This window comes from Acanthochromis polyacanthus, chromosome 21, assembly GCF_021347895.1.
Source record: "Acanthochromis polyacanthus isolate Apoly-LR-REF ecotype Palm Island chromosome 21, KAUST_Apoly_ChrSc, whole genome shotgun sequence".
NCBI classification, from domain to species: domain Eukaryota; kingdom Metazoa; phylum Chordata; class Actinopteri; family Pomacentridae; genus Acanthochromis; species Acanthochromis polyacanthus.
This window is the reverse complement of record NC_067133.1, coordinates 27,247,796-27,273,988: the sequence shown is the minus strand read 5'-3', so window position 1 is coordinate 27,273,988 and position 26,193 is coordinate 27,247,796. Positions and strand designations below refer to the sequence as shown.

Here is a 26,193-nt window from a genome sequence, read left to right as displayed (position 1 = left end):
TGTTGTTGTTTTTTTTTTTTGTCTTTTTTGTCGGACTTTTGCTGTTTTGATCATAAAGTAAAATAGCTACTATATTGTTCAGTTCCAGACCTGGGACTAAATGTTTTTTGTCTCTGTAGACCCTCTGTGATCTGGAAGTTGTAATGTGTAAATGATAAACTGAAGCATAATGTTTTTGAAAGTGAAGTTATTTTTCTTAAGAAATTCAGTTTGTTCATAATGTTTTGTAAAAACAAAAAATCCTTGAATGTGAATGTTTTCAGAATGTATTTTTTTGTGCACCAAAACAAAGGAAAAATCTTTAGTTGTTGTTATTTACAGGTTATTATGCTGTGATTTTACTGGTCCGGCCAACTTAAGATCAAATTGTGATGAATGTGGAACCTGAACTAAAATGAGTTTGACACCCCTGCTTTGCTATGGTTTATTATGTTATTAAGCTTCTTGCCTCAGTGAATGAGGTGCAACCAAAAGAAAGGGGCCTTGTCTTGTGATCCCCTAACGATCTGCCATCCCCTGGTTATCTAGATAGGCTTATATAAACCAAAGCTTGAACATAAACACAGAGCTTTCAAGGTGTCTTTTAAAAGTGTTAAAGGGAGGATTTTTTTTTTTTTACTTCGGTGAATATTAAGGGTCAGTCAGAAAAATATAGCACCTGAAAGTGCTGAATTCAGTGTCATCATAAGGCAGCCTTATGATGTGGCATTGGGGAGGGGGTAATGGGACCAAGGGTTAACACCCCCATGGACAGGAACATCTCCCCATGTGGGAGCCCCCCCACCGGGAAAACACTGGAGAATTAAAACACTAGAACTGAAATAAATAAAATAAAATAAAAAAAACTCATATAAAAATGAGTTGAAATAAATGTTAAAATATTGTTATGCCCAGCTCGTTGTAGAGCATAACAAAAAGAAGGTGGTCAACACAGTGACAACTTTTAAACAATAAAATTAATTTATTAAAGAACTCAACCAAGAAATAACCCAAGCTAAACCCAACATAATCAAATCCAAACCAAAATCAAGAAGAGTGCCTGGCAGGCACCTGCCATCCGGGAGGGGAGAGAAAAAAACATCTTGGATTCAACCTGCTTTTAAAGGCCCCCAGCAGGTGAAGCCAATCTTGAATAATGAAAGGGAGGGGCAGGCAGAAGGATCTGCTGCTCTGCTGAACAGCAGAGGTGAGAGGAGGGAGGGGCAGGCAGGCCAGGATCTAAAATGAAAAGCAAAGACAGGACACAGGAAAACAAACATACTGACTCCAAGTCCTGTGGCTGTCACAAATATGTAAAACCATAAAACCCTAAAAGTTCAAAAATCGAGTAATAATAATAATAATAACAATAAAAAAGCATAAGAAGAAGGGTTAAGAATTATCAAAACAAGTTGAAAGCCTGGTTAAAAAGATGAGTCTTGAGCCTCTTTTAAAAATATCAACAGTCTCTGCAGCCCTGAGGTTTTCCTGCAGGCTGTTCCACAAACAGGGACCATAGTAACCGAATGCCGCCTCCCCGTGTGTTAATGAGCTTGTTAGACGGGACACATACCTGATTTAATTACTTCCGGTGACACCGAAAGGTAAGACACTCAGCACATACTTACTTCAAAACGATACATGCTGCTATGTCAGATATGTGCTCGTCAGTGTGATTGATCGGGGTTAAATGTTGGGTGCAGCTGAGGTTGTCAAGGACTGAGCTGGTGGACCCGAGCAGAAAGCCACACTACCAGGGCTGGCTGAATGCAAGTGGTTTATTGTTTGGGGGTGAAAATGGTGGCTAGGTGGGGGAAAACCAGGGTGTAGGAGCGGGGGGTTCCGGGCAGGTGTGGGGGTCCAGGCAGGAGTGGGGGTCCAGGCAGGAGTGGGGGTCCAGGCAGGAGTGGGGGTCCAGGCAGGAGTGGGGGTCCAGGCAGGAGTGGGGGTGCAGGCAGGAGTGGGGGTGCAGGCAGGAGTGGGGGTGCAGGCAGGAGTGGGGGATCCAGGCAGGAGTGGGGGATCCAGGCAGGAGTGGGGGATCCAGGCAGGAGTGGGGGATCCAGGCAAGAGTGGGGGTTCCAGGCAAGAGTGGGGGTTCCAGGCAAGAGTGGGGGTTCCAGGCAGGAGTGGGGATCCAGGCAGGAGTGGGGGTCCAGGCAGGGGAAACCGGTGAGGACTTGTCGGGAGAGCCGGAGGGAAAGAAGGATGGCGGGGGATCCCGGGCAGCTGAACTGAACAAAGCAGGAGAAAACAACGTCAGAACACGGCAGAAACTCAAAACAGAAAATGTTAAAGGCTAGAGCGCAAACCGAACTGCATGGTTCTTGTTTAATACTCTGGAATGGAAGGCTGAGCCGGTACTTATTATGGAGGTGAGTCGTTAGCATGATGATTGTCAGCTGCCCGGGAGCCATGGAGGAGGTTGATTGCCTGAGTGGAGTCAGCTGGAGAAGCTAGACTCCACTCAGGCACCGAGCTGTAGGGGAAAGACAGGGCAGAGGAGCGGATGGGAGATAGGCAGGTCAGGCAGGGCAGAGGAGTGGATGAGAGACAGGCAGGGCAGAGGAACAGGAGAGGGGGAGAGAAGCAAATGGGAAAAGGGGTATTTGGGGATGTCAGGTGGGAAGGACGGGGGTGAGGAGGGAGCCCTGACAGAGGTGTTATCAGATTATTTAATCATCAGATGTTTTTGAGTGTGTGGAATTTGCAGTGGCTCGATTGCTAGCTCCATCATCTTACAGCTAGAAGATCCCCAGTTCGTATCCCGGCCCGGGGATCTTTCTGTGTGGAGTTTCCATGTTCTGTGTGTTGTTTGCATGTTCACCTGGTTCTCTGGCTTCCTTCCACAGTCCAATGACATGCTGATGTTAATTGATGATTCTAAATTGTCCGTAGGTGTGAATGTGAGTGTGCTGTGTTGTCTGTCTCTATATATAGCCCTCTGATAGACTGGCGACCTGTCCAGGGTGAATCCTGCCTTCGTCCTGAGTTTGCTGGGATAGACAACAGCCCCCTACGACCCTACAAAGGACTAAGCAATGTATAGATAATGGATGGATGGATGGACTTTGAGAAACTTCATATCATTTATGTGTTGATTTTTTTTAAAGTGACATTTTTATGTGTTTTCCACATACAGTATCTCACAAAAGTGAGTACACTCCTCACTTTTAAACCCACATTTAAACATTGAACATTTAAATTCACATTTGTTGAACTTCCAGTAACCACTGTGAGAAACTGTGAGAGCAGTAACACCATATTTAACACACCTGCTCCCCATTTACACATGAGACATTGTAACACATGACACCAGGATGGGAAAATGGCTAAATGGGCCCAGTTTGGACGTTTTCACTTAAGGGTGTACTCACTTTTGTGCCAGCGGTTTATACATTAATGGCTGTGTGTTGAGTTATTCTGAGTGGACAGTAAATTTACACTGTTATACAAGCTGTATGCTGACTACTTTACATTGCATCAAAGTGTCATTTCTTCTGTGTTGTCCGTTGAAGAAATATAATTAAATATTTGCAGAAATGTGATGGGTGTACTCACTTCTGTGAGATACTGTAAGATGGTAAAGCAAAAGACAAGCAGGTACTCAGGTGTATCAATAAACAGTCAGATAAAAAGAAAGAAACAACAGAACAGAAAGAAAGAGCAGCTGGAGCCACAGAGACTGTCTCACAGCTTTTCTCTTCCTTCCTCAGTATTTATATACCTGGTGAGTCAGACACTATTTTTATATTTCTGATCATATCCGCCTCCATTCTTGCCCTTTATCTAATCAGTGCCTTCATTACTCTTCATCTTCCACCTGCTACCTGAATGCTGCCTTTGTTTGTTTGCTTTTCTACATGTCCTGCCACTGTCAAGATAGATTCACTAAATCATTACATTTAAACATTTGTTATAGTCATTCCTGTATCACCTACTTCAGACTGGGTTTGCATTAGACTGTTGTAGACTGCAGGAGCTCACAGGATGTTTCAGGGCAGCCAGTCTGGTGATCTGACCACAGGAATTTTTCTGCCTTCTCAGTGTCCCAGTGCCTGTTGAGTGATTATTGATATGCCTCAATCAGCTAGAAAGTCTTTCTGGCAGCATGTTACAACTGAACCAGACTTTTTTGGAACTCTGTCAAACACAAAAAGTACCACGAATCACTTCTGTCCATCTAAAATCATTACAAAATTTCATATATCATTGATAAATTTAAATAAATAAAACAGGATTATCAAAGAGGAATCTGTAAAGGCCATGTTTGTACAGCTCAACATCTTAAAGTGGAAATATTTTTGTCATTGAGTCGAGGAATGTGTCAAGAATATGGCTGATTTGCCCTTAACCTAATTATTTAACAATATACTCATTATTAATACTTTGTAGTTTTTCCACCAAAGGAAAACTCCAGTGTTTTGGGCTTAGAGATTGTGGAATATAATTTTTAATATCATTACTACTCATGCATGTTGTAGAAATATTTTCTTTTTTTTCTGTATGTCTCCAAGACATAGTTGCAAAAGAAGGATCTCAGCACTCACATCATATGATGATATTTTTGGATGAATGTCTTTGCAGTTGATGACAAACCTTCCAGTGGGTTTCAGCATGAATCCTTTACAGGAGCATCTGTGACATCAGTGAACCCATAATCTAATTGTCAATCAATAAAAACACTATTGCACTTGTAAATCACTCCCCACCCAACAAAAAGAGAAATATACAGCAGAAAATACAAAATATGAATATATATCTATTTGAAAAATGCTTTTATTGTTGCATTTTCTTAGCCTAGCCACGCTATACCCATGTTTCTGACTGCACAAGGGTCTAGGGAACCTTGACAGGGAGGGAGGTGGGCTAAAAGGTTGTCTATCAAATCCCTCTGCAGCAATTGGGTAGGTATACAACCAATCAACGCAACGAATAGGCTGACGTAGTTCCTAGAGCACCAGTGGATTGTGACTAAGTTCCATTAGCTTCCCAACCAGCGGAGCCAACTGGTATATTAAGGATTTGCCATATCCCGTCGGCATAAGTCCAAATACGTCTTTCTTCTCAATGAAACACTTCAGTGCCGTCCTTTGTTTATCTTTCAAGTTGAATTTTAGCTTCAAATCTTTAAGGGCTGTGGTCAAAGCCGAGTTGAAAGATAACTGTTTATTGTGCGCTGGTTGTTTCTGTCAGAATCGTCGCGCCTCTGTCGTCATTTAGTTACGCCCGCCTTCTGACTCTATACTTCATGGTGATTGGTCCGGCCAGTTTTAGGAGAACCCAGCCTCGAGCCTTATGGAGGGTAACTAGACCCACCCTGGCAGAGAATTAAATTCGTTGCCGTGGGTTGTCTAGCGCGGCTAGGCTAGCATTTCCTGATTCTGCCTTTCAGATTATCACAAAACATGTCTGACAAGGTTCAATTCCAAAATCAAATCTATGTAGCTCAACTGTTACGCAGACGATACTCAGTTATACTCATAAAAAAAACTCAAAAACTTTATTTATTTGTATAGCACTTTTCATGCAGAACAACACAAAGTGCTTCACAAGAATTAAAAACAAAGAAGACAATAAATAAATACAAAGAAAAAAAATAGATTGCATTAATGTTCAGTGTAAGTTGTCCTGCAAATGTCTGCAGTTTACCCAAAGTCCTGTGTCATAGACATATAGGTCATTCAATTCAAACTCACCAAACCTTCCAAGTTCATTTCATGTATTTTCTTGAAGAAAAAAAATTGAAATTATAAAATGCAAAAACTTGTCTGAAGTTCACAAGACCTTGAGAAACTTAGAAGCTCTACACACCAAATACTTCTAAACTTCCCCAATTGCTTTTTTCCTCAGGACTGGTTTGCAATTTGTATTAAATATCCACAAAACCCAAGAGATCATTTTTTTTGAGAATGGCAGATTTTTCATACTTTTCACTGACTGTCATATTTGCAGTTTTATTTCATAGGCAGATACTGACCTGAAGGTTTTCTATCTCTGTGTGATGCCTTTACTCACCATCCACTTTATTAGGTACAACTGTACAAACTAATGCAATCTAATGCAACTAGTCTGCCATGAACTGTACTGTTCCGAAGCGCCTTACAAGAGTAAGAAATGTTTGTTCACAGAAAGCCAATAACTGATGGAGTAAAGTAACATCTTTGAAGTTTAAATATGCTTTTAAAAGAATATTAGCCACCTCCAAATATGACCTCAATAACACACATGAAGCACATTTTTGACAATGTCAAGGGCTTTGACAAAGACCAGTAACTAATTTTAAGACTTAATTTCTAACTGTCAGTGTCTCAGTACGTATAAAACCCCTCGTTAATTAGTGAGCAATTGTAAGACATCAGGAGTCCTTCATTCGAGCTGCTCGAGGCTAAAAACAAAAGACAAAATGCTAAAAGTGGCAGCTGGACCTGCTGTCAGTGTAGGGACATCTACACTTTATAATTCTCTGTGGATATTTCTACAAATGGTATTTGTTGTAGATTCCATAACATTTTTTAGAGTTTTTTTTATTTGCTTTTCTCATTTCTTTTAATTAACTTCTGTAATTTTTTTTCTTTGAGTCTGTCACTACAATATATTTTTAATACAATCTTAGCAAGACTCCCTTCAATGAGAATACACACACACACACACACACACATACACACACACACGTTTGTACTTCTATCTTAGTGAGGACATCCATAGGCGTAATGCATTTCCTAGAGCCTTACCCTAACCTTAACCATCACAACTGATTGCCTAAACTTAATCCTTACCCTAACCCTAACCAAACCTCAATTCATACCTGTTCTCTAAAAACAAGTCTTCACCCTCAAACATGGCTGTTTCAAAGTGAGGACCGGCCAAAATGTCCTCACTTTGTAAAAATGTCCTCACTTTGATAGTTAAATGCAGAAAATGGTACTCACAATGTAGCAAGTACAAGAACACACACACACACACACACACACACACACACACACACACACACACACACACACACACACACACACACACACACACACACACACACCCGTCATTCTTTTTAAGGATTGTAAAACTCTGTAGGGAATGGTCTGTTGTCTGGAATGTCGTTCATCTGGCCCATCGAAACACACAGACACACACTGACACCACCACCTCACCCAGCTGACATCGATCAAAGACAACACCCCACTGTTCCACACACACCTTTTTCACTGTAGATCCTTAAAACGAGTGTAGTAGTGTGGAGGGAGGACAGAAAAGAAATTAAATACTGAAATAATATATTTTAGACTCCGTTTTTTTCTAAAATGTGGCGGTTAAATTGTTTTAGAATTACCAACAAGATAAAATGTTTCTATTTGGCAGGGTTTAAAGTGTGCTGCAAGAATCTTTCTATATATTACGGTTTTCCACACCTGCCTCTGCATCATTGATAATGTTCACCTGAAATTTTGTCTTTTTCATGCAGATTTACCTGCAATTCAGTCAGACTTACATATGACAAGATTTGGATCTTAGGTCTTTACTACAGAGAAAAAAAACTGAATAATACGTTCAGGATTTGGACTGTTTACTTGTCCTACATCCGTCTGATAAGGATAGAAGGTCAAAAGTCAGTAGAGTTGACGTAATCGACCTTTTTAGTTGTTCTCTGGGTTGAAGGATCATTGGTCCAGATCTGAAAACATGCTAGAAATCACTTCAGATCTCCCTCAACATACATGTCAGGTATGCTGAGATGAGAAACTCAACCCCAGCAGCTCTCAGTGATCCAGTGACCAACAGCACAAAAATGTGGTTCAACTGGCATGCTCCCAGCTGCGTGAAAGAAAAGATTAATCTTCCCAGACATCTTTTAAACTGAACTTTAATGACGCGAATGTGACAAAAGACAGGCACTGTAAATTACAGAAAAACTTCAATAATGAGGAGTCCTTGTTCATCCGGGCAAAGACATAAAGGAACTGAATGTGCCATCAACCACTGAAATGGAAACAGTTTTAATAGTCAAATTTCTCAACACTGCATCCATCATCACCCTCCAGAAGCCTGTTGTTTACCACTGATAAACAGTGTGAAAAGATTAGTTGCATTTTATATACTGAAAACGTTTTATGCATCTATACCTTTATGATTGTGTTCGAAAGTGACAAAGAGGAACTGGTAGCGGTGAAATACACACTACCGTTCAAAAGTTTGGGGTCACTTAGAAATGTCCTTAATTTTGTTTTTTTCAATGACGATAACATTAGATTAATCAGAAATACAGCCTAGACATTGTTAATGTGCTAAATGACTATTCTAGCTGGAAACAAATGATTTTTAATGGACTATATACATAGGGGTACAGAAGAACATTTCCAGCAACCATCACTCCTGTGTTCTAATGCTACATTGTGTTAGCTAATGGTGTTGAAAGGCTCATTGATGATTAGAAAACCCTTGTGCAGTTATGCTAGCACATGAATAAAAGTGTGAGTTTTTATGGAAAACATGAAACTGTCTGGGTGACCCCAAACCTTTGAATGGTAGTGTATTTCTTTGGCATTGTGAAGCACCTTAAATTGCCTTGTGTATGAACTGTGCTAGAAGCTCTAAGCCTACCTTGCTTTGAACCAGTTGTTTTTGAGCTCTGGAGTTTCTGCCCAAACTCTAATAAATCAGACAGTGATATCTGCGCACCAGCTTTACAACAATTTGTGTTATTCTATGATTTCTGTGAGATTTGACCACAATGACCGGCCTTTGCTTCTCACATGAATCAGTGAGCCTTAAGAGGCCACGACCCTGTCACCAGTTTACCTTTTGTCCTTTTGTTCTCCAAACATGTTTGGTGAATATTAATCAATGCATACTGGGGAAAAAATACCCAAGAGCTGGTGTTTTAGAGAGGCTCTGAGTCAGTCATCTGATCATCACAGCTGGTCCTTGTAGAAGTTGCTCAGATGCCATCGTTTGGTCATTTTTATCTGCTTTTTAACAAGAACTGACTGTTTACTTGCCGCCTAATACAGAGCAATTCTTAACAGGTGACATAGTAATAAGATAATCAATGATACTCATTGTCAGTGGTGTTAATGTTGTGGCTGAACAGTGTATATTAAAATATTTGTTTAATAATACTTTAGTAGTTAGCTGACAGGGCTGCACAGTGGCTTGGTGGTTAGCACTTTCACCTTGCAGCTCGATCCCCAGTTAGTGTCCTGGCCTAACCGGGATCTTTCTGCATGGAGTTTGCATGTTCTCCCTGTGCATGCGTGGGTTTTCTCCAGGTATTGTGGCTCAGGTTAATTGATTATTCTGAATCGCCTGTAGGTGATTGTGATTGTTTTTCTGTATATGTAGCCCTGTGACAGACTGGCAACCTGTCCAGGGTGTCCCCTGCCTTTGCCCCGAGTCAGCTGGGATAGACTCCAGCACCCCCTGCGACCCTACTGAGGATAAAATGGTGTATAGAGAATGGATGGATGGATGGATGGATGGATGGATAGTTAGCTGGCACTCCTATTTAAATCAAACAGACCAGCTTTGACTACATTGTCTTTAAATGACCTTATTGGAAGAAAATCTTACATAAATATTTACACTAGCGTTCAAAGTTTGGGGTCACCTTTGCGATTTAATTTTTTCCATGAAAATTCACACTTTTATTCATGTGCTAACATAACTGCCCAAGAGTTTTCTAATCATCAGTTAGCCTTTCAACACCATCAGCTAACACTCTCTCTCTCTCTCGCTGACTACCGCAGATTTGAAGGTAATGTTTGATGCCTGCTTTTATGACTAGCTACAGTAGGCCAATCCTGGATCTGCACACTTGACCACATGTTGTGCAGGTGAAATCATCAGTGATCGAGAGAGGGCTGGGTCTCTACTCTAGAATGGAGACTGCATTGAACTACACCATTAGCTAACACAATGTAGCATTAGAACACAGGAGTGATGGTTGCTGGAAATGTTCCTCTGTACCCCTATGGAGATATTCCATTAAAAATCAGCCGTTTCCAGCTAGAACAGTCATTTACCACTTTAACAATGTCTGGACTGTATTTCTGATTCATTTAATGTTATCCTCATTGGAAAAAAAATGTTTTTCTTTCAAAAAAAGAACATTTATAAGTAACCTCAAACTTTTGAACAGTAGTGTACATGAGTTAAAGTTGCTCTATATTAGCTAAAGTTGATATTATTAATTATAGTTGCTCTATATTAAAGTTGCTCCACATTAGTTAAAGTTGCTCTTAATGAGTTGAAGTTGCCCTATATTATTATTTCTAAGTGACCCCAACCTTTTGATTGGTTGTGTATGTTTGGACCACTGTCACCATTTAGTTAATTTATTTATTTATTTATTTTATGAGTGATGATCATGTTTGGAGTCCTCACAGTTACTTACTAAACAACCCTGAATGACTACAGTTTATTCTGTTTATTTGTGTTATTGTTCAACTTTATATAGATGTAAGCATATAGATGACTAAAGGTGGTAATGGATCCCAACTATTCCCCTTGGAGCAAATAGTACGGGTAAGTTGGATTTGTTGCCTCTTCAGCAGCAGCAGCAGCAGCATCCTGCAGCTCCTGTGAGTCTGAATTCTTGCAACTTTGTGTGCAAAAATATGTCAACGTGTGTCAGTCAGAGTGTGACGATGGCCTTCAGGCCACATTCCAAGGACTGAAAACAATGTTGCAGTGCTTCACAATCTGTGTTTGGATAAAAAAAAAGAAGTCTCCGCAGGAAGAGAAACAAGTTATATTCCCAAACATGTGACACACACATCGCACACACACTCCCTCGATAATCTCCAAGAAACAAAGAGCAGGTCGCAAAGGAAGACCAGAACAGCCTTTGAGAGTGACATCAAAACCTCTGAGTGACTCATTGGAGCTGCATGCTGGCTTCTTTGTTGGTGAGGGCAGGGCAGTGGGCGGGCGGGGAGAGGCTTGTACAGGTACAGGTGAGACAGGTGAGCGTCTCAGCCACACTCTGTCTGGACTCTACATCAGCAGCATCTCACACACAGCTACGCACACCGACTGCAACACTCCACCAAGGTAAGACTGATGGAAATGGAATTTATTTTTATGTGCAAACCTGAAGATGTGGCATTTGTGCCTGTAAGAAAGCTCATTGTCTCACATTAATGACTGTTGTTGAATCTCTGGTGACAAATAATATTTTTACTGCTGGAATGTGATGGCAAGCATCACTTCAGCCTGGAGGAGCATTTCACACATTTCTAACCAGATGTTTATTGTAGTCTGCTTCCTCTCTCAGGAATTTTATGCTTTGGATTTTTTTTATTGACATTATTTAATGGCATTTGAGGCTTTGAGCTATTTGTACAGCCACAGGTGCAGCTCAGAGGAATCCAGCCTTTGTTCTGTATCTCTGGTGTTTCCAGATTTTGAGAGAGCGCACCATTTATGTGAATGGTGCACAAAAACACGGAATTTAACACAGTGTTTTTAAAGAGACAAGGATTGCGTCACCTACACTTCATGTCTTCTCATGAGATTTTGGACATTACTGGAATGAACTTGAGCTAATCTTATGTAATACCACGTTAACCAATGATCAAGATGTTGACTAATGTGATTGTAACTGGTTTAAAGTTCCTGTAATTGTAGTTAGTTATTGCTTTTGGCAGTTTTTGCAGTAGAACAAGTTCAACAACAGCCTATTTTTTTGCACATATGTCGTTGGCTGATCTGACCAGTTGTACTAGCAGGTGTAAAACGATGGTATCTTTCAGGCTGTAACTTTTATGAGAGACACAATAATGGGTTTTATGCACAAAAACAAGTAAGTAAACTACATAAGCAACTAGAATACAATAAATTGAAAAATTGTGAGACAATGAAAATCTAGAGACTAGAAGAGTTCAGTTTGAGTGATCTGAATTCAGTGATGTGTCATTTTTATAAATCAGGCTAAGCAAACTCTGAAATAGGAACAAATCAGAACAATTTGAACTGACCTTCACATACAGAACATTAGTGTTTAATTCAAAAACAAATGTTATATCACATGTTCTAGTTAAAAAGAAGAACCAAACTTGACGCACAAGCTTGAATTTCCTTCCTTGTTTTAACATCATATAAGAGTTGTAACTTGATCAATCCATTTTTTTCCTTGGAAAATTAACAATTTTATTTTTTTCTATGATATTCTGTGAGTGTTCCCACTGACTGGCACATTAGAAACCAGGTCAGACTGTAAATTATGGTGAGTGAAGTGACGAGTGATGAACTGGATGATTTCCCTTCCTTCATCAGCTGGTCATTGAAAGGCGTCACAGAAACAGACTGCACACATTCTCACTCTTTCTCTCACATGCTCAGGCAGGTTTGACCGCCACAGATGTCTCATACAGTGCCGGCCACACCTTTGACTTCAAATCAGGGTGTTAACTTGACCTGCTCTGCATCAGAAAGAGCGAGTTTCACTGAACTCAGCATGTGGTTTGTAGCCAATATGCAGTTCAACCACAGAGGAAATCCAACCCTTCAGCCGCGTAATTAGCTGCAAACCCAACTGGATGTAGTTAAATTTGTAGAAAGTGCTTTCAGGAGTGTTTCTTAATCACCTGTTCTCACCAGTGGTGGAGCTGCTGCAATCAGGAGGAACTTAGGGTGCTGACAAAGTAAAAAACAAAAAAAAAGGGGGGGGGGGTGTTTGGCAATTCTTCTGCAACTTGATGGCAACACCTTTGACCAATCGCACTTGAAGCACTTTTTGCACTTACTACAGGTTTTTCCTTATGTCTGAATTCTTGCTTGTGTTGTACATCGCTTTGGACAAAAGTGTCTGCTGAATGAAATTGTAGAATTGTAGAATGGAGGGTCTTTTTTTTTTTTTGGTCAAACCATAAGATTGGCAGCTCATTTGCCTTTCCAGTTTTGCTGTCTTGCTCATTTTTTCCTTTCCTCTCAGGCGCTTGCCTCGACTTAAAGCTCTAGCAAGAGCAGACACTGTCTCAGCTGAGGTCATTAACTTCAGTCTTCTCTTACAAAAGACTTATTGTTTGATCGGTTGCCACTAAGCTTTCCCTGCTGTGGTTTAAAAGTATCTTTACAATGCAGTGGATGGACTTTTCTCAAGCCACACCCTGCAGTTACTGTGTCCATCACCAGCCACATGGAACATCTGATGACAGACACATTCATTTAGTAGCTATTTGGAGTGTGGATCTCTGCCTCTGTCTGTCTATATCGATTAAACATGTTTTCTATTGCTTTTATAAATCTAATTCTTTCTCTTTTTATTGTAATAAAAGCAAAATTCGAATTGGACTTATACTAGCTAAGACCTTCTTTTCAAGGGCTTCTAATTGCACCATCACTACCCAGCCTGTAGCCAAAATGCAATGCTTCTCTGACTATTCTTTCACTTATTCAGACAAGAAACAAGTCAAAGTCAAGCATTTGTCTACCTTCAGGAATAATAACAATAAAAAAAAACAGGACTACTGGAAATATCTTTGCAGAACCGACACACCCAAACTTTCCAGCTGTTGGGTTCACAGTGGAGCAGAGCCAGTGAGCAAAACAGCAACCAGCAGATTAACCTCTGCAACTAGTCATTTACAGTCATATTCACAGAGGAAATGAATGTAAAATGTCAATTCTTGCTTTAAAAATGTTTTATATGTTTTTTTCACATAGGAAAATTAAGCTTTTTTTGCATTTAAGCCAACATTTAGGCTGTTTTGCTCATTTTAGATGAAGCACGCTAAAGCACAGATGGCATTCAATCAGCTCACTGGACTGGATTTGTGAAAGGTGACAGTTTAGTCTGCAGCGTGAGTTCATCATGAGAAGGTTTGGTCGACACACCCTCAGTCTGTGACACCGAGAGAAACATGCTGCTGGGTTGCATTCCTGCACCAGCATATGGGTGTACACAGGCTGTGTGTGTGTCGCTGTGTGTGTGTGAGACACAGTGACAAAGCAGTCGATCATCTGCTGTGAATCCAGTGACAAGTGATGAACTGTAGCTTCACCTCAGTGCATGTAATGAATGAAGGGAGGAAAGTCCAGCAAGGCAGTGAGGTGGAAAGTGTTTTACCAGTGTTGTCTTTAGTCTGGGGGCAAAAAAACCAAGTTCCCATAATGTAAATTATAATATATTTGACTCGGTCTAAGATCAGGGTTATTCACCAGAAAATGTAAGTGAAGTGATAGAAACATAATGATGTGTGTTTAGGAGAAAAAACTGAGAATCTGTGTTGCTTATGAGGATAAGATGTCACATGAAAGTGAAGTTGGAATGTATTGTTTGTTATTTTATGTGCATGTGTGAAAGAGAAAATGAATATCTGCCATGCTAGTGTGTGGTTTGGTGCTTGTTTATGTGGAAAGAACCAGAACTGAGACAATAGTAGATGTGGAGTAATGTGTATAATTAAGGTCTACAAGCAGCTGAGGCAGAAATGAGCTGCGTGGTTACGATAAACACTAATCACAGGGCCATGTTTTAGTGTCAAAAAACAGATGTGTTCATTTGTTAGCAGTTTATCAACCATTCGGCGCATAAAACTGTATTTTCCTTCAAGAGACACTATAGCTAAATCTCATAAAATATCAATACCGGTGATCTTATTGACCTTAAAATTGTCTTTCACACTCTGTTTTGTTAGCCATGTAGTTGACTAATTATCAAAATTTGCTCATTTGCAGTTCAAAGTGATCTTAATGTGACATCCCACACTGGTGGATTTTTGAGTAATGACAATGGAGAGTTTCTGGACTGACAGAGCACGAATAATAAACATAAATTAAACCCTTAATTTGAGATTTATTTAACTGAATTCAAGTTCAACGTGACTTTTTCTTATGTTTACTCACTAATTCAGTGAGTGGAGTTGTGCCAGCAGTCCAATATTTTACAAACCTGAGGAGCTAGCTGTATTATTTTTGGATTTGTTGAACTTTTATTTTTGTAAGAATGGCCTGAATTAAGGTTCCTCCAAAGGAAGCTTTATAGAGAGGCTCCAGAGGAATTTTAATGTAGAATATAGGTGTGAAGCTATTTTATGAATGGTTATAGAACAATAAGTCACTCTTAAAGCAAGTGATATCTCTGAGATGACTTCTGTTTGGTATTTAATAACCTTTCGGTGTATAGAAATCACCAAATTTCTCCAAAAAAAGAAATTAGAAGGAGTCTGGATGTCACATGATTTTTCTGATTCATAATCTTAACATAACAAATAAAACAAAGAAATCCTTGCTTCTCCTCAGAGAGCATTTGTTTGTGAACAAAGAGTGCATGACCACACCTAAAGCATGCCAGCAAACAGACACACCCAGGCGTTTACCGGGGATGCTGACAGGAAACATCCAAATATGTGTCACTTGCGGATGACAAGAGTCTGACAGATGTGCTTTTGCTTAACCGTGATTCTTTGGCTCCATCTGCTGGGTGGAAGCACATTTAGGAGAAATTGGTGGGATGTTTAAAAGGGCAGCAGTATGTTTTGCCTTAACTGAACCCTTCGTAACACGTCTTCTCTCTCTTGGCAGCATAATGAGCGCAGACGGACAAAAAGCGCTTCCTCCGTACATCTTACCAGGTGAGACCAAACACAGATGCTCTCACACATCATCACTATATTAAGAAGACTTTTTTTTTCACTAAACTGCTTGTAAATAATAGAAAATGTAGATACTATAGACTGATGCACACTTTCCGATCTTACTGTTTTTGTTGTAGTTTATTTGGCCACCTGTGGATTGCACTCCAGTCACATGAAATACATGAATTTGTTTTTTTTTTTATCAACTATGGATGCTGTATCTTGCAAATCCCAGAACACAAACATGTTTTTAGAAAAGCTTGCTAGTCTGTGAAATACATAGCTGTGCTTTCTATAAGATGGCTCATGAACTCCTTTTTGTGTCTGTCTGTTTTTTTCTTCTTCATCTGGTCCAGTCGAAGGTCAGGGTGGGGGAGATTCAGTGAAGGTCTACCACCTCCACACCCCTTTCACCCCCCCAGACAGCACACAGGACCACACCACCGCCACTCATGGCACGCCAGGTATTCTCACATATCCTGTTGCTTTTAGAAACAATGTGGCAGAAACCCACATTTATATTCTGTCAGTTAACTTTTCTGTCCTGTCCTCTCTGTCTTCTCCAGTGTACACCAGCGGCGGGGGAGGCCTGGGTTCAGGTTTAGAATCCGGAGACGGCAGAAGAAAGTTTGTGAGCTATGAAACGGGGCTGGGACATTCCCCCGGCATGACGACCTGCTCCTCCTGTCAGCAGCAGGTCATGACAAACGTCACCTACAAAGCAGGGACGTACGCCTGGCTGATGTGCCTACTCTTCATCTGCTGCGGGTCAGTGTCTGGCACAGGAACATTGTGGTTTTTATTTGGTTCTATTGACATGGCTGCATTAAACTGCGTGGGGGCTCCGGGGCAGACGATTGCTGATGGGCCCCCACTGACCACCTTAAACAGGAAGCACCTCAGTGCACACAACAGACTGTGCACTACGTCCCGAGAACAGGCCACACTTTCAGGCTAGGTGATATTCAGTGGTGCAAAATCTCTAAAAAAATTTCCAATAATAACAAAAACAGTTGACCTAAAGTAACCTTGGGAGCCTCAGCGTAGAGTTGATATCAGCTCCAGTTGCTTTTAAAGATTAGTCAGGCAGGCATAAGAAAACACATCTAATTTTCTTGTCTACATGTGAAGTAAATGTAATAAAACAATAAAAAGAATTTACAGTGCAGTTATTAAAATGCAATAACAATTCCAAACATGAAGCTCATTAATACCGTAGAATAAGCTAATAACAGGTACTTTGTAACTGATTATTTTGCAGTTTTCCTCATTCAAAGGATGATTATGATTGCAAAGCTCCAAGACGAAGTTGTGAGTTTGACTGAAGTTGTGTTTCAATGAGTTAAATCCAGACAGTCTAAGATGTTGAGGAGACAGATTTGTTACAAAATATGACATATAAATTTAATGCAAGATTTTTGTTGCATTTATCCCTTTACTGTTAGTGCTATTAGTGCTAATTATGTTATGATGGACAATAAAACATCAAGACACAACCTTATCTTCAAAGTCATCATAATTTGTAAAACAAGAAAAGCACTCAGAGAGTGCAATACTCCACCAAGGCTGTTCATTCCCCATTTGGCCCTGTCAGAAATGCAGCATCTTTAGAAGTAAACGCAACATTTGTTTATTAATGGCTTAATTAATTTGTTTATTATTGATGATCAGAAATCACGCCAACATAGAATGTGTCCATTCAATATAGATGTACCCACAAACAAAATTACCTTGCGCTGAGCACAGGCGTGTGTTATGCATGTGTACGTTATGTACAGATACTGAATCACATGACCTAAATATGTAGCCAGTGGCGTGAATTGATGGGACTCAGAAACACCCTCGCAATTTAATCAGTTGTTCCTTGTATCATTTCCGATGGATAAGTCTGCAGCAGTTGATTTGTGGTAGGATTACAATCATGTGATCATCAGCAGGCAGCTGACGTAGTGTTTACTTGTTGTCATAGTTACAGTGACAATGTGCCGCTATCTGGCAATGATACAGAAGTCTTTAACAAATCCATAGATCCAGACTATAAGCTGCATCACTGCCAAAATCTAATCACTTGGTTCTTGTGTCATTTCTGACCTTCCCTGAAAATTTCATCCAAATCTGTTAGTCCGTTTTTGAGTAATGTTGCTAACAGACAGACAGACAAACCAATGCATGTTGTCACAGAACTCCTTGGTGGAATAATGAATTGATGCTGTCATGAATAAGACTTGAATTTGGAGACCACAAACTCATTAAGAAAATGTTTACTGATGTAACAAATCAAGTCAGAATTTCTTCTGAACAATCAGACTTATTTTTGAAGCTAGAAGAGTCGCCCCCTGCTGGCAGTTAAAAAGAAAGTACCGTGTTTGTAATTTCCCAGTTTATTTAATTTTTCAATTTTAAATACAATCTGAGCTCATGTTTCATGTTTGTGTTTATTGTTTAGCATCCATAATGAGTCAAACATGTCACAGAACCCCAGTTCATGAGGAGATAAAAGAAAAATTTAAACATACATGTAAGATCTGGCTGCATGAAACCAACTCTGTATGTGTGTGTGTGTGTGTTGCAGGTTGGTTCTGTGCTGCTGCCTGATTCCATTCTTCATGAAAAAGTTCAAGGATGCTCACCACACGTGCCCCCGCTGCAACAGAGTCCTGCACGTCGAGAAGAGAAAATGCTGTAAATGACGGACATGAGGGCAGGAAAATGGAACCGTAGAAATGAGAGCTAACATGATGTTACCTTTGTCTGAGTTTCCGTTACCGGGTTAAAACAAGGAGCATTTGTGCCACTTTCTGAGACTAACAGAGAGCTAACAGATGCCACTCATCTCTATGGATGATTCATAGCAGCAACAATTACTTTCTGCATTGTATCATATTATTAGCAAACAGACTGGGAGTGTTGTTGTGTTGCCAGAGCTTAAATATCCATCTTTTAGAGCTCTGGCAAGTTAAAGCACACCCCATGCATTTTTTTTTGGAACTGTTAGAATATCATTATACTCACAAACCTTTGCATACATAATGTTGTCAAAATGAAGGCATGTATATAGACTCTAATAAATGCTTTATGTTTAAAGGGATTGTGCATGTGAACTTTAAACAGATCAGTCTGACACAAACCAACACAATAAACCAGAGCAGAGAGCAAAAGCACAAATATTTGCTCATCTGCACTTGCACAGTAAATTTGTGTTGTTTCTGGTTGTCAGAAATGAAACTTCCTCAGGTAAAATTAAACCATTTTGGTTATATTTATATGTTCAGTCTCAAAATTACCCTCATAGTTCAGCAATCTGAAACAAACACCTGTTCCTTTGTTACATTGCAAAGTTCAATGCAAAAATAAAGCTATAATTATATATATATATATATATTATATCATAATTGTCTAATTATTTTGGGAATACATTTCTGTCTTCTAACTTGTTGAGAAAAAAAGAACTTTCTGCTTTATAACACTACCATGATGTGTGATTCCTCCTCGTCTCCCCTCCTGAATGAAACTGACTTGTTATTCACCATTGTGAGCTATTTGATAACAATATTTCTCTAATAAAAGTAGATTGTAATCAAAGACTACAAATCCTATGCTGCTGTTTTCTTGTCCTCCTTCAGAGAAGTCAGAGGTCAACTAGCTGAGCTGTGGATGTTTGAGTCACAGTGTCTGGTGAAAGTGGTTAATGGTGGATGTTGGCTCTTCAGCTGTAGTAAAGACAACAGGTTAGGTTAAGGTTACAGCTCAGCAGTGTTCTGTATGATCTCTGACCTCATTAAAGAAGTCCCACATTAAAGGGACCTGTATGTTTCTCAAGTTTTTAAAATAATTTATGTCTATGTCGAATTCTGGGTTGAAGACAACTACAAGTAATAAAGTCACACAAGACAAAATGCAGTTTTCTCTGAAATAATTTGAAGCTATCAATAGGCAGCCATACTTTAGGGCTCCATTAATACATATTCCATGCATAAAGGAACATACACTTCACTTTTAGGTATCGTTTCAAATAATAAATAAAAATGGAATGAACAGAAATACTAGAACCCTTATATGTAACAGTACACGGTTTTAAAGCAATCAATGTCCTGTACAGATGAAAGACAAGAGAATTCCTGTGGACAGAGTTCTCTCTACTGTCACCTGCTATGCAACCGTCTACAGGAAACTGTTGACAGTCTCAGTCATTTTGGCTCATTTGTCCAAAGCACCTTTATTCCAGTCAACATGCGTTTTAACAAACAACCTGTCCTGCTTATAATGTTCCTCTTTGAGGTTAGCCTGGTCCAACCGGTTGTCCCTTAAACTTGGAGATAATCTTTTATTTCTTTTCCACCAGACAGACTACAGAGCAGAAAAAAATCTGCACACTTTCAGCCTGCAAATAAGAAATTTAAGTCTGCATTTAAAGCGTTCTCTTCAAAGGCAACGCTTCGATCTAATAGAACTTCCCCACCAGGATCGAGAATGTGAAGGTAACACTTAAAAAAGAGTCATACACTGCCCTTCCAAAAAAAGTCACATTCTAATATTTCATTGGACTGCCTTTGGCTCTGAGAACGACACACATTCACTGTGGAACCGTTTTGATAAGCTTCTGCAATGTCACAGCATTTATTTCTGTCCAGAGTTGCATTCATTTTCTACCAAGACCTTATATTGATGATGAGAGAGTCAGACAAAGTTTTCTCCAGAACATCTCAAAGATTCTCAGTGGGGCTGAGGTCTGGGCTCTATGGAGGACAATCCATCTCATGCTCCCTGATCCACTCATTCTCAATGTGAGCCCCATGAATCCTGGCATCAGCATCTTGGAACATGTCCATGAACATCAGGGAAGAAAAACTCCACTGATGTAAAGACCTGCTCATTCAGTATCTTCAGGTATCAGCTGACCTCATTCTTTGGGAACATAACGTTGCTGAACCTGACCAACCCCAGATCATAACTCTAACCCCCACAGGCTGGTAGGCACTAGCCATGATGAGTTCATCACTTCATCTGCCTCTCTTCTTACCCTGATGCCCCCATCACTCTGGAACAGGGTAAATCTGGACTCGTTTCATTCCTTCTTCCATTGCTCCAGAGTCCAATCTTTATGCTGCATAGCAAACTGCAGCCTTTTTTTCCAATTATTCTCACTGATCAAAGTTTTTCTTAGAGCTACAGCTGTTTACTCCCAATCCTATGAGTTCCCTTTGCATTGTGTGTGGAAATGTTCTTACTTTCACTATTAATCATAGCCGTGAGTGTTGATTTCCTACGATCATCTAAGAGTTTGTTCCGACCACATTTGTTCGTCAAAAATGATGGTTCTCCACTATCCTTCAGGTTTTAATAATGTGTTGGACTGTTCTTAGCAAGGCCTTAGTAGTTTCAGAAATCTCTTTAGTTGTTTTCTTTGCTTGATGCAGACTGATAATCTGACCCTTCTGAGACAGATTAACATCCTTTCCATGACCACAGGATATGTCTTCTGACATGGTTGTTGAAGAAATGAGAAGCTCCTCACTGCATCAGCTATAGGGTTAAAGAAGTTGTTGCAGCTGAAACATATTCATCACTGTAGTAATTATCCAATGGTAGGTGCTTACCTATTTGTTTTGTTAAATCTAAATGGCGACTTTGTTTTGGACAGGCAGTTTATTACTTCTTCGTGTTTTCGTCTTGAATCGTAGAAATGTTTGTTTGGACATTTGTCCATTTGGGGCAGTTTAAATCTGGCGTCAGTTTTCGTCTTGATGATAGCCAACCTCCAGGGAGGTTGGCTATCATCCTAAAGAATTTAAACTTCTTTGAAATGTTGTCAGCGGTGCTTCAGAAGAACATGCAGGTGCTTTGAGATGGTTTTGTGGGCTTTATAGCCGCTTATTCAGGTTCAGTTTGGCACAATGGGCATTTTCCAGTTTGAAATGAAGATTGTTTCATTAGAGTCTAAAAGTATCAACACTTCAGCCACATAATTCCTGAGCAGTGTTTATACCTCGTTGTTTGGAATCAATGAAATTGAAATATATACTAGATAAATGAGTGAGCTTTAAAGATGCAGATAGACAGATTTTTTTTAATTATGTTGCTCAGGATCAGAAGATTGTTTTCAAACTAACTGACCATAATCTAAAACTTAGCAAAATGACATTAGAGTGAAATGTCAAAGTGTTGTTTCACCAGTGTTTCCAACACTGACATTGACAAGTTGCAGAGTTGTGTTTGTTTTTATAGAAAATTTTATTCAACATACATTTTCCAGCAAAAAGGCAATATACAGGAATAGTTGTCGTACACTGCTGCTACACTGAGGATTTTAAACTGGAAAAGATCAAATTAAGGTGTGATTCTGCAGGTCATCTTTGTACTGCACTTTTTTTACAAGACAAACCGATGCAGTTAGTTTTGAAAAGAAACAACAATCCAAATGTAACAGAACAAAAAAAAAAATGTCAATGGTACATCAGGAACGCAAAAAAAAGGGGGAAAAAAAGAAACCTACACACAAGAAATATGAACATCTGGCTCCTTCTGTACCCAACAACAAAGGCGTGTGTTTCTCTTAAATTTTACACGTTCATAATTTTAAATATACAATTCTTAAATGTTGTCTTTACAGAGCCAGCTATGCGCTATTAGGGGAGCATTCCATCTGTGCTTTAAAATAAATGAACAGAAGAAAAATAAATTCAGAGGGCTTAAAGTGTTTCTTACAATGCTGGTTTTGTCTCTACACAATCCTCAAACCGGCGGGGCTCTAAGGGTCTGCAGCTCCCTACCAAGCACAGCGCAATTACTGCTCCCAACCACCTGGAGGCGACAGTTTGGATCAACAGAGGAGATGGGAGGGAGAAGATGAAGCCTGTGTGTGGGTTTGTGTTTAGAGGAGGAATGACTGAGAAACACAACAATCCCCCCCCCCAAAAAAAAACAAAAAAAGGAAGAGAAAGTCAAGGGGGGTGATGTTCGTGCATGTGTGTGTGTGTTTGTGTGTTCCTTGAAAAATCAATAAGCAACCAAACTGTACATTTGCCAGTCCTGAGAAACCATTAAGTGCCAGCCTTCAAGATGAAATACAGACAAATCTCCTTATTTTTCCCCATTTATTTTTAAACAGATGCTGTTTTGCAGACTTTTTTTTATTTTATTATACAAGATCTGCAGAAAGAGACAAAAAAAATTCATTACTTTTTCCTCCAAACAAACTAAGTGAGAAAGAATTGTGTGTAAACTTGGAAATACTGGTTTTTGTTGCACTATAGGATGGGAGCAGAAAATATAAAGAACTTCAACGGGGCAACTAGTGAGCCTCAGGGTGGATGCCAGCTTGCGGTATGTCAGCCCCTCTCCCTCTTTTTTCTGTCAGCTAAGTCCTCGCCCACATCCTTCCATCAAACTCCGCACACAGCAGCATGACGCCTCTTCAAACGACGCTTTATTTAAAACCCCTCCAAAAATCTGAACGACAAAAAACTGGCGAGTGAAGTCGGAAAGGAAAAAAATATGTCTTGAACTTTATATATTATATATATAAAATATACACCCATGTGTGTGTGTGTGTGTGTATATATCTATATATACTTATATTTATTCTCTGTCCCAATTCTTCTCCTCCCTTCACTGCTTTTATGTTAAAATCCGAATTAATTTCTCCCACTTCCAGACAGGCAACAAAAAGCAGGCAGTCAACAGGTAGAGAAGCCAGAAAAAAAAAAAGAAAAACAACAACTGATCAACCTCAAATGTAGAGGGAGACCATTAGAAAAAAAAATACAACAAAATAAACAGTCAGGAGGTGGTTGGTGCAGTTTATTTTGTGGTTGAAGAATAATCCGTCAGCTGCAGCAAGATCCGTATCACTGAAGACATAGTGCCGGTGTAGAGCTGTAGAGGTGTCCAGGCGGGGTGTTAAAAGTGATGAATACACACTCGCACATACAAGCACACACTCAGTCTCTCACACATAAACACACGTACACACACACGCACGGTTGGTTACAGTCTGTGGTTATGGTTTGTTAAAGTAGGTAGGGAGGAAGGCGGAGCAGGAGAGGAGGAGGACAAAGAGGAAGGGCGGGCTGCTTTAGTTGTGGATCTTGATTGCTTTCTCCAGGTAGGTGTAGCGACCTCTCTTTGGAGCTTTGTTGAAATGATCCAACCCTAGCCAGGGGCGCGGGTGGGACATGTTACCTGCGGTGGAGACAACGCCAAACAGGTCATTAGACTCGTCTCCTGCTGCCAATATGAATGTCTAATTAAGAGCAGGAGTGATAACAGTCGTGGAGTTACATTAACCTTATAAACAGTAGCAGTGGCAGCACGGCTGTGTCAGGCTACACTATTAAACACAGAACCTCTGATAAGTTTACACCCAGTATAACACTCTGGCATTTTATGGTCCCTGAAGCTGAGACTTTTGCAGTCATGATCCCATTAGGACTGATCCAATGTGATTGGAAATGTCTATCCACCTTATGTAGTTCACTACAATTGTTTTCTTACTACCTGTCGAAACCACTTTAAATCCCTGTGCCTTGAAATGTGCAAATACTGCATATTGACTTTTAATACATTTAGTATTTCTATAGATTTCAAAATTAGAAGTGTTTTATTTATAGTATTGTAGAGCAAATTTTTTAAAAAGTATACACTAGCCTTTAATGTTAATCTGGTTACTAATATGTCTGTTTTATTTATTTATATATTTTTAGTTTATGCAAGCTGTTGAATACTTGAAGTTCCCTCGGGATTAATAAATTATCTTTTGGAAATTAGAACGCAGATAAAGGTTCCCTTTCAGTGTCACTACGTTTGTTCCCCGTGTGATCACACTACTATTATATGACTGTTTTCCACAAGAAAACAAACATATCTGCCTTAAACACCAGTGGTTAATTCTGATACTAATGAAGCTACAGTGGGTTGGTGGTTAGGACTGTCGCCTTGCAGCTCACGTTCTGGCCTTCCAGGGATCTTTCTGCATTGAGTTTGCATGTTCTCCCTGTGCATGCGTGGGTTTTCTCCGGGCACTCCGGCTTCCTCCCACAGTCCAAAAACATGCTGAGGTTAATTGGCAACTCTAAATCATCTGTAGGTGTGACTGTTTGACTCTACATGTAGCCCTGCGATAGACTGGTGGCCTGTCCAGGTTGTCTCCTGCATTCACCCTAAGTCAGCTGGGATAGACTCCAGCCCCCCCGTGGCCCTGAAGAGGATTAAGCGGTGTATAGAGAATGGATGGATGAGGTTAGGTGTTCCTAACCTTGCTGTCAAGCAGCTGTAGTGGCGTTAAGTAACTCTCTGGTCTTACCTCTCTGCTGCTCTTCTTTTCCATTTCCATCAATTTTCTACAACCAAGCAACCAGCCCTCTGCTTCGTAATTAAACGAGGCTCCAGACTAATCTGTCCACTTGTAGCACTGTTGCCACCAACTTTCCCAGCCTGTCGCACCCTCAACACCCAGTTAGCTAGGTGGCTGCAGTAGCTCACCACTTAAATTACTGAAGGACACACAGAAAGGCGCGTGACCCAAAATTAGGTGGGAAAGAGTGAAATAACACATTCTAATATCAGGTTTACCCAAGCAGAAACCAAGTGATGTTATCTACATGGGTTCCGATGAGCATCTTAAATGTCAATAACACAGTCGATTGTGTTCATTTATTCGCTGTTAATATTCGTGGAATTTTAATGCTGCATCATCCACTGTGACTGAAAAGGGATTTTTCCCCCCCCATAGTCTTTATCAGGTACGTCTGAATCAGAACTCTCTTTCAACAGCAGCCTTCTGAATCTCCTGATTTTGTTTTTAAAATAATAAGCTATAGACTGCTTCATCTTTGGAACACTGGAAAAGCTTTCATTTAACTCGCACACACATGAAATGGTTGTCGATTGTTTTGGTGGCAGTCTGTAGCCCTGTTCATCAGCACCTGCATGCTCAATGCCCATAATCCTGCATGCGACACAGATTATTTATGAAACTTTGCTACAACCCTCATCTGAATGCAGATCATTTCTTGTTACTGCTGTTCTAAAATACATTAGTGTTGCCTGAGAATCTGCTCGACATCAAAAGGAAAGTTACACAAAAGTACCTCAAAGAACTCACTATGATATTAAGGAAAGCATTTTTAGGAACAGTAAATCTAACACAGTTTATACATTTCAGATGAGTCAAGCTTTTTTTTTTTTTTTTTAAGTATGATGGCCTCTGTGCATTACAGACAAAACCAAGATTAGGGTACGTTAAGTCTGAACAAAAACAGCTCACCCTGTCATTTGAACTAAGTTTTGAGAGAACACAAAGGGCTGCAGCAGAAAAAAAGGTAAAAAGACTGAGTTTAGTTCAACTTTCACCTGACTATGAAGCCATGTCATCATGTAAGGTGCTGCAAAGGCCAGTCAAACACATGCAAGCATGTGTCCGTAGTTGCATATTTCTACTGTTACCCCTTGTAATGGCTGCACTCAAAGATGAAATCATTGCTGCTGTAACCTTTGTCCAGCGTTGTATCTAATTGTGTCGGGGTGGTGTAATCGATGTGCAGTGTTTAGGCATTCAAGAAGCCTTCAAAATTACTGACTGTTTTCTGGCACTGGAATTAGTATTTTAAGTAACCGAAGGAAAACCTGGACATAAAACGAGGCA

The 26,193-nt window shown here is 40.0% G+C and overlaps 2 protein-coding genes across 6 annotated transcripts in view; one reads left to right on the top strand and one right to left on the bottom strand.

Moving 5' to 3' along the window:
• Nucleotides 1–10,966: 10,966 nt before the first annotated feature.
• si:ch211-157c3.4 (Lipopolysaccharide-induced tumor necrosis factor-alpha factor homolog-like) lies at nt 10,967–19,142 on the top strand. The gene is made up of 5 exons (XM_022213596.2): nt 10,967–11,025; nt 15,499–15,548; nt 15,908–16,015; nt 16,118–16,319; nt 18,124–19,142. Exons 2-5 carry the CDS (start codon nt 15,503–15,505, stop codon nt 18,239–18,241), a joined length of 474 nt encoding a protein of 157 aa, XP_022069288.2. The 5' UTR covers nt 10,967–11,025; nt 15,499–15,502; the 3' UTR covers nt 18,242–19,142.
• Nucleotides 19,143–22,631: 3,489 nt separating this feature from the next.
• Nucleotides 22,632–26,193, bottom strand: part of usp7 (ubiquitin specific peptidase 7 (herpes virus-associated)) — a 28,117-nt gene continuing 24,555 nt past the window's right edge. For all 5 annotated transcript variants that reach the window (XM_022213594.2, XM_022213592.2, XM_022213593.2 and 2 more), the window contains exon 31: nt 22,632–23,732. In XM_022213594.2, coding sequence (XP_022069286.1) covers nt 23,626–23,732 — 107 coding nt within the window. In that variant the 3' untranslated portion in view covers nt 22,632–23,625. The remainder of the gene's footprint in view (nt 23,733–26,193) is intronic.

Bases quoted from the DNA above. Each gene is read 5' to 3' on its own strand.
- si:ch211-157c3.4 (XM_022213596.2), top strand. From the start codon at position 15,503: ATGAGCGCAGACGGACAAAAAGCGCTTCCTCCGTACATCTTACCAG. The intron at 16,016-16,117 runs GTATTCTCACAT...TGTCTTCTCCAG, and splicing joins CGCCACTCATGGCACGCCAG to TGTACACCAGCGGCGGGGGA. The intron at 16,320-18,123 runs GTCAGTGTCTGG...TGTGTGTTGCAG, and splicing joins CTACTCTTCATCTGCTGCGG to GTTGGTTCTGTGCTGCTGCC.